The following is a 9,516-nucleotide window of genomic DNA, read 5'->3' as shown; positions in this document are numbered from 1 at the left end:
AAACTGGAAAGATGTGACACTCATCTAGGAAATAGCGAAGACTTCAGGAGTGGGCTCCATTTTCCGACAGAAAAGTGACATTGAATATATTATTAAGCTTGAAGCAGAGGCTAAATGGTTGGGGGGGAGCATTTTTTTGGGGGGGGCAGTGGGGATGTCAGTTTTTTATCATTAGTTTGTCACTGCTGAGGTTCAAGTTCTCAGGAGGTTGAGAATTTTGCCAGGTACTTCTCCATCTCTGCATACTGCTCTCTCAGCTTCTCCATGGCTTTCCTATGCTCCTCGTCCACTTCTGCCTGTTTGCTGTGCTGCTCTTTCATGAAATCTTCCCACTGCATTATGTGCTGTTTCTCACTAGCCATTAAAAGGTCATTATGAATCTTTTTTCGCTCCTGTTCCCTCTGCTGGAATCTACAGACCGAGTCAGTAGCTGCTTGCAATCTCTGGAGAACTTGGTTTAAGTTGTCTTGCATTGTTTCTCTACATGTCGGAAGAGTATGTTCACTTGTCTCATGGATCATATTCTTTAGATTTTCAAGAACTCGCATTTCTCGAAGACCATGTTTTTCTTCAAATACTTTCACAAAATAATGGGTTTCACCTTAGATAACTTGTCTGTGATCTAACAGCCTTGAATGAATTTCTCCAAGATCCTTGATAACGAGGTATGCTGGTGAGCCCACAAACCCCAGAGAGTCCTTCTTTTTGCCACAGCCACTGCCTGGGGCAGCCTCACAACCCACCAGGGTCTCTGTCCCATTGCCGCTCATCCCGCAAATTTAGTGTTATTTTCATCTTGGCTTCATATTTACTACCTTTAGTGCTTGAATGAAATATGCATAAAAGTTGCTGTTTAGTGTATTTTGACCCTAAGTAGTGACTCTTCATTTTGTTTTTCATCATAGGTTTCACTTATATTACTGTGCAGGTCCCTTTTAAAATGTTATTTGAAATGTATGGAATGATGAATTTCTTTGTCTTACTCTTTCAGGAATTGAAAGTACTACTTCTGTGATTCTGTAAATATGGAGAATGTTATAGATTCAACAGTGTGAGAGGATCATCATATATCTAGGTAGGGAAGAATTCTGGCACATTAAGAAGATGCCTAATATAGTGTCACTCCCTCCCTGTAAAGGTCAGTTGACTTTATATACCATATTTAGGTTTCAGGCCACTCTTGTGGAACCCAGAGTGGGTCTGACACAGTTACAAGTAATTTTATGTCAGGACCATCCTTAAATCATTAAAGACAATTCAAGAGATAAAGTACTAGACTCCTGAAATTGTGAGGCTTTGACTTCCTGGCTCATGAGTTAATCTTTGAAAGAAGTCAGTCTACCTGAGGTTCTTTTTTTCCTCCTGAGGTTCTTAAGGCCAGAGTTAATACTAACCTGCTCCATTCAAAGTCATAAGCAGATTTTCTGGCTCTTTCTGACCCTTAACAGTTGGGTCTTATTTAAACTGTTTTTTGGAAGTAAAGAAACAAAATAAATTACTTTCTAGGGATATCTTTCCACATGCAATTTTCTTTATTGTAGGGTTACTTTGAGGCAAGAGTGCATCATGTAAGAATTAAAGATTTTAAAATTAAAAAAATAATAAACTATAAAATAAAAAAAAGAGTACATCAGACACGACTGAGCAACTGAACTGAATTGAACTGATATGTATTATATTCAATAAAATGAATTTCCCAGGTAATTTGACTAACATAGCATTATGTAATGCACGTTTGTATGAAGGGCGGAGGGGTGCTTTGATGAGGATAAATATGTACACTAAACCAGAATAATTATGCAAATTAGTCAGCAATTATTTTCAGTTATAAGAAGGAAATACATTTATAAATTAATGTTTTGATGACTATTCATTTGCATGGAAAATTAGCCAATCAGTTATGCATATGTAAAAATCCATGCAAAAATAATATTTGAAAGCAAAAAGGAAACAATGACAAAATGTTTTTATAAAGAAAAAAAAACTATAACTGTCCTCGTGAAGAGTTTATTACAAATTTGGGACTTTTGATCCCATCCATGTAGTGTTCATTTCCTTAAGATTTTGTAGAAATTTGTAAAAATGTTGGTTTCATATTTATTATAGTGTAAATGTACATGCAGAAGAGGAAGTCAAGGAACACCTGGAGTAACAGGAAAATTTGGCCTTGGAATATGGAATGAGGCAGGGCAAAAGCTAATAGAGTTTTGCCAAGAAAATGCACTGGTCACAGCAAACACCCTCTTCCATCAACACAAGATAAGACTCTACACATGGACATCACCAGATGGTCAACACCAAAATCAGATTGATTTATATTATTTGCTGCCAAAGATGGGGATGCTCTATACAGTCAGCAAAAACAAGACTGGGAGTGGACTGTGGCAAAGATCATGAACTACTTATTATCAAATTCAGACTGAAATTGAAGAAAGTAGGGAAAGCCATTAGACCTTTCAGGTATGACCTAAACCAAATTCCTTATGATTATACAGTGGAAGTGAGAAATAGATTTAAGGGACTAGACCTGATAAATGGAGTGCCTGATGAACTATGGATTGAGGTTTGTGACATTGTACAAGAGATAGGGATCAAGACCAATCCCATGGAAAAGAAATGCAAAAAAAGCAAAATGGCTTTTTGAGGAGGCCTTACAAATAGCTGTGAAAAGAAGAGAAGTTAAAAGCAAAGGAGAAAAAGAAAGATATAAGCATCTAAATGCAGAGTTCCAAAGAATAGCAAGGAGAGATAAGAAAGCCTTCTTTAGCAATCAATGCAAAGAAATAGAGGAAAAGAACAGAATGGGAAAGACTAGAGATCTCTTCAAGAAAATTAGAGATACCAAGGGAACATTTCATGCAAAGATGGGCTCGATAAAGAACAGAAATGGTATGGACCTAACAGAAGCAGAAGATATTAAGAAGAGGTGGCAAGAATACACAGAAGAACTGTACAAAAAAGATCTTCATGACCCAGATAACTCACCTAGAGCCAAACATCCTGGAATATGAAGCCAAGTGGGCCTTAGAAAGCATCACTACAAACAAAGCTAGTGGAGGTGATGGAATTCCAGTTGAGCTATTTCAAATCCTGAATGATGATTTTTTTAAAGTGCTGCTCTCAATATGTCAGCAAATTTGGAAAACTCAGCAGTGGCCAAAGGACTGGAAAAGGTCAGTTTTCATTCCAATCCCAAAGAAAGGCAATGCCAAAGAACTCTCAAACTACTGCACCAATTGCACTCATCTCACATGCTAGTAAAGTAATGCTCAAAATTCTCCAAGCCAGGCTTCAGCAATACATGAACCGTGAACTTCTAGATGCTCAAGCTGGTTTTAGAAAAGGCAGAGGAACCAGAGATCAAATTGCCAACATCAGCTGGATCAGGAATAAAGCAAGAGAGTTCCAGAAAAACATCGATTTCTGCTTTATTGACTAGGTCAAAACCTTTGACTATGTGGATCACAATAAACTGCGGAACATTTTGAAAGAGATTGGAATACCAGACCACTTAACCTGCCTTTTGAGAAACCTCTGTGCAGGTCAGGAAGCAACAGTTAGAACTGAACATGGAACAACAGACTGGTTCCAAATAGGAAAAGGAGTACGTCAAGGCTGTATATTGTCACCCTGCTTATTTAACTTATATACAGAGTACATCATGAGAAACCCTGGGCTGGAAGAAGCACAAGCTGGAATCAAGATTGCCGGGAGAAATCTCAATAACCTCAGGTATGCAGATGACACCACCCTTATGGCAGAAAGTGAAGAGCAACTAAAAAGCCTCTTAATGAAAGTGAAAGAGGAGAGTGAACAAGTTGGCTTAAAACTCAACATTCAGAAAACGAAGATCATGGCATCTGGTCCCATCACTTCATGGGAAATAGATGGGGAAACAGTGTAAACAGTGTCAGACTTTATTTTTTTGGGCTCCAAAATCACTGCAGATGGTGACTTCAGCCATGAAATTAAAAGACGCTTACTCCTTGGAAGGAAAGTTATGACCAACCTAGATAGCATATTGAAAAGCAGAGATATTACTTTGCCGACTAAGGTCTGTATAGTTAAGGCTATGGTTTCTCCAGTGGTCATGTATGGATGTGAGAGTTGGACTGTGATGAAAGCTGAGCGCCAAAGAATTGATGCTTTTGAATTGTGGTGTTGGAGAAGACTCTTGAGAGTCCCTTGGACTGCAAGGAGATCCAATCAGTCCATTCTAAAGGAGAAAACCGTGGTTCCATTCAAAAGGATTTCAGTCCTGGGTGTTCATTGGAAGGACTGATGCTGAAACTGAAATTCCAATATTTTGGTCACCTCATATGAAGAGCTAACTCACTGTAAAAGACCTTGATGCTGGGAAGGATTGGGGGCTGGAGAAGAAGGGGACAAGAAAGGATGAGATGGCTGGATGGCATCACCAACTTGATGGACATGAGTTTGAGTGAACTCCAGGAGTTCATGATGGACAGTGAGGCCTGGCGTGTTGTGATTCATGGGGTCGCAAAGAGTCGGATACGACTGAGTGACTGAACTGAACTAAAATATACAGCATAGCTTGTTGAAATTTAGTGAAATAGGCTTTAAATAATTATATTTAAGTACTTATCTATAAAAATGTCATAAGGTATATTGACATCAATTAACAATACTGATTCATTGCTGTGGGCAGCTAATTCTTTGAATTTTTCTGCTATTTCTATTTAAAGTTGAGAGATTTGCAGCTTACAGAATTGCAGTGTAGTTGTGGTTTTTACTTCCCTAAATGAATAGAAGCAGTTTATCATGGGGAACATATTGTCATAAGACCTTGGTTTTAGCTGAGAGTGACTAAAGCCCATAGGTAGGCTGTTCCTGAAATTTATTTCTGTCTATAGTTGTAAACTGGATACATAAACTTTTGAGTGGAATTAAAAAAATTTTAATAAACAGGTCAGGATACCAGTGACTTGTTTGGTTCAGTTCAGTTCAGTCGCTCAGTCATGTCCGACTCTTTGCGACCCCATGAATCGCAGCACGCCAGGCCTCCCTGTCCATCACCAACTCCTGGAGTTCACTCAGACTCACGTCCATCAAGTCCGTGATGTTATCTAGCCATCTCATCCTCGGTCGTCCCCTTCTCCTCCTGCCCCCAATCCCTCCCAGCATCAGAGTCTTTTCCAATGAGTCAACTTTTCTCATGAGGTGGCAAAAGTACTCGAGTTTCAGCTTTAGTATCATTCCTTCCAAAGAAATCCCAGGGTTCATCTCCTTCAGAATGGATTAGTTGGATCTCCTTGCAGTCCAAGGGACTCTCCAGAGTCTTCTCCAACACCACAGTTCAAAAGCATCAATTCTTCAGTGTTCAGCCTTCTTCACAGTCTAATTCTCACATCCATACATGACCACAGGAAAAACCATAGCCTTGACTAGATGGACCTTAGTCGGCAAAGTAATGTCTCTGCTTTTGAATATACTGTCTAGGTTGGTCATAACTTTTCTTCCAAGGAGTAAACGTCTTTTAATTTCATGGCTGCAGTCACCATCTGCAGGTTCAGTCCTTCTCATTTAAGGGTTCAGCTCTGCTTTAGGGAAGCCATATAATGATAGAGCACTTTAGTGTTCTCCTGAGGTGAGGCTTAGGAATTGATATCCAGGAGTTCAAATGACAGGGACCAGTTTCTGTTTGGAGCAGATCTGCAAGGGCAGTTCAAGATCAGAAGGAATTCTCAGAGCTTTTCATCCTCTAGGAAGATTTGTTCTTATGACATTCCAGGCACTAGGAGAAACTGACTGGCTCTTTATTCATTAAACAAATATTCATTAGGCACTGTGATAGGCAATCCTGATAAATGATGAACAAAATTGATACCATTACTACTTTTCACTGAGTTTACAGTCCACCTGATACAGAATCAAAGAACAAAATAAACCACCACAATTCAACTTTAGGGTCATATAAGTTATAACATGTAGCTCTAGATAATCTCTGTTGGTAGATTTGCCTGCTTGGCCTATTCATACTCTAGTTTGAATCTTGTATCCATGGCTGCTGTTTGGTGTCATCCACCAGAGTACCTTTGCTGATTATTAAACATGTTGAAAATTTCTGTACCAATTGGCATGAAGCTGCTACCCTCTAACCCTCCAAATCCTTCCTCCCATAAATACCCTGGCTACTCTGACTCCTCCATCTGAATCTTTGTATTTCTTTATGACCCAGTAACAAACAAATGAGGGATCTTTAATTCCAAGTTCTAATACTACCTACTGCATTTCCTGCTCATGTGAGTTGTTAAATATTTGGACCTTCTCTTCTGCTTATATCAGTATTGACATTCTTGTTCCAAAACCCACTCAGTAATGCTATTATTCCTAGACTCTGACTCTGCTTTTCCTTGCAGCTCTTAAGTAAATGAACATATATTCATGAACACCAAATCTTTTGACTGGGTCTTCCTTATTGTTAGTAATTTTCTTTGATTCTTTCTTGCCTTTCTTTGAATCTTTATTTCGGTGTTTTTCTTTAAAGTTATCTGCTTCTTGATATATTACCCAGATGCAGTGTGACTTATGAAATTATCACTTGCCATCTGTTGACCAAATCGAGTGACCTGAGACACGGAAGAGAGGACCACATCTTCGATGTAAGACACTGATTACCTTGAATATTCTGCTTTAGTATCCCAGTTTTATATGATGTCTCAGACCTAAAAGGTACTGATATTGTATTGTGCTTCATAACAAAACAGTTATTTTTTTTAAGACACTGATGAATTGTACTTAAAATTTAAGTATATAAAAATGATCCGTGCATGCCTTGAGAAGACTAGCTATCCATGTGAAGTTCTCTAAATTTCTACTATAGAGCTTTATCCATGTAACTGAAGATTTTCTTACCTGTTAAATGCACATCTATCTAACAAGAGGAACACTATTATTAGTCATCATAATTTAGTAATATCAATGGCTACCATTTTGATTATCTGATAGACAATCTACACTTTACTCATATATCATAATTCTTTCAGTAATCATTAGATAATGAATATCATTATCCTTATTTTAGACAGGAGGGAATTAAGATAAAAGATGCTAAAACTTTTTGCTTAAAATCATACAGCTAAAATCGGAATAAACATCAATATTCAAATGAAATCATTCTGACATCAGAACTTGTGCTGTTAGCATCACCAGATTTATCAGATAAAATATTTTAAATGTCTATTTAAATTTGAATTTCAAGAAAATAACAAATTACTTTTTAGTATTAATATACACCCATGAAATATCTGGGGCACACTCATATTAAAAACAGTATTCGTTTAACTGAAATTCAGATTTAGTTGGGCTTCTTGGCATCCTGTATTTTGTCTGATAATGCTACCTTAAATGCTACTTTTTGCTTTTTCCTGGGTATTTAAAACAACAGTGAACATTGAAGGTGGAGCGAGAAGAGTGGTGCAAAACATGATGGCAGTGGGCAGAGAACTGAGGGACCCAAGTAAGAGGTGAAAAGACCAAGAGTTTTGGAGGCTATTGTCAACTTAAAACATGAGAGTTTTATTTGCAACAAAATGAGGACAGTAGTCCAGGAGACAGCATTTCAGATAGCTCTGAGAAACTGCTCCAAAGAGGTGGGGTGGAGGGAAGGTCAGTATATGATTTTGGTGAAGGGGGAGTACATGCAATCAAGCACAATTCTTTTTGCAGACTTTGCTAGTCATGAGGAACAGTCATCACCATGAAGGATTTTAGTGTTTTTCTAGATATGAGGAGATATAAGAATTGGGCTCATAAAATTGGCTCCTGAAAATATCTGAAGACTTGTTCTGCCAGTCTCCCTCACATCCCCCCACACAGATAGACTCATTTCTGCTCTCCATCCTGAACTCCTTTCAAGAGGTGGTGTTGAAAATCAGCAGCTGAAGCAGCACATGATCTAATCCTTGTAGAAATAGATGGCAAGTACCAATTTGTAGCTGACATGGCCCCCTCATGGTCATAAGTTCAACCATGGCTCATGAGGCATTTCATGACCATTTCATCCCACAGTGCTAGGAAGGCTCATTCCTAGGCCTGGCAAATATTTCACTGATAGGCCACTCAATGTACTTTACTGGATTAGGTCATAACAGCAGCTAAAGGACTCTGGATGACCTGTCTTACTAGTCTATTATTATCCAGGAAAAAATTCCTTCTTATTGTAACTTTTCATATCTAGAATTACAGTATTACAATTATTGATCTCATATAAAACTATATATTTTGTCAGAGGCTCAGTCACACATTTGTTAATGCAGGAAAAAACAATCTTATAAGACAGCAAAGTATGAATAACATAGATAGAAGTATTAATAAAGTTGCAAGTAAGAGTTAAGTCGAGAACTTCCATTACATGTAGTCCAATATACTCTCAGGTCATCTGACTTAGTCTATTCTGTACCATTCTTTATCTTTCAGGAAAAGTATGTATTGGCATTGTCCATAAGTCTCTCAACCCAATTCCCTAGTGTTACCAAGCTGGTTATCCTTCAGTCAGTTCAGTTCAGTTCAGTCGCTCAGTAGTGTCCGACCCTGCGACCCCATGAATCACAGCACGCCATGCCTTCCTGTCCATCACCAACTCCCGGAGTTCACTCAGTCTCATGTCCATCAAGTCAGTGATGCCATCCAGCTGCTTAGTTTAATGTAATTGTTTCCAAGACAGAGGGGCCCTTAAAACTCAAATGATCAGAGTCTGGTGTTAACCACGTAAATTCATCCTGTAATTGTGGGAGGTTTCATTCCTTGGCTGATTTATTTCCTTGTTGCTTTGATTGAGCTTAAATAACTTTAGAGGAAAATTCATATTTATGACCAGGGTCAGAGTAGGTATTATAAACTGGCCAGATGAGAGGATCCCATCTAGTAATATTAAGAGTAGACTGAACTTTCTTTCTTCTAAAATAAATTTCCTAAGAGCTATCCAATCAGAATCTTGGAGGGGAGAAATCCACCAAGCTAACCCCAAAGTACTAGACACAGATAATTGGCTGCAAACCCAACAATTGGATTGATTTTTAAAATAGGAATAAAGTCATATCCATGATAGGAAACACTTGATTCATATACAAAGTTCCAAGATATCAAGAAAGCATTATAAACGATCTTATGAGTCAGCAAGAAAGCATTATAAACGATTATATGACTCAGGTCCAGGATCCCAGGCTAGCTGCCTACTTCTAATTCTCTTCTCATTCTGGTGTAAGTGAAGAGTCCCCTATTTGAGCATTGTTTCAAGGTGAGTTTGAGTTCAGCAGTCCTCTCTATAGACCAGTCTGGTTCAGGGGCCCTGTTTAATTAAGAAATATGAATCTGAGGGTCAGTTACATTTAGTTTTGCTGCATATTAACTAGTTAAGAGTACCTGCTGAGAGCCTTTCCATCTGAGTTTTCCTTTAAATAATGTCTTTTTCTATACATATAATCCCCTGATGGCAGTAATCTTCATCCAAAAATTACTGAGATAAGCTTCAGAAACAAACTTAGAGTGTCCTTT

At 38.2% G+C, this 9,516-nt stretch overlaps 1 protein-coding gene across 1 annotated transcript; it reads right to left on the bottom strand.

Annotated features, from left to right (window-relative positions):
• Window positions 1-200: 200 nt before the first annotated feature.
• On the bottom strand, window positions 201-770 carry LOC128069511 (biogenesis of lysosome-related organelles complex 1 subunit 5-like). The gene is given in 1 exon segment (XM_052662680.1): window positions 201-770. A coding segment is annotated over 1 exon segment (570 nt).
• Between the last annotated feature and the right edge of the window lie 8,746 nt (window positions 771-9,516).

Source organism: Budorcas taxicolor, chromosome X (assembly GCF_023091745.1).
Source record: "Budorcas taxicolor isolate Tak-1 chromosome X, Takin1.1, whole genome shotgun sequence".
NCBI lineage: Eukaryota > Metazoa > Chordata > Mammalia > Artiodactyla > Bovidae > Budorcas > Budorcas taxicolor.
This window is presented reverse-complemented; position numbering and strand designations above follow the sequence as displayed.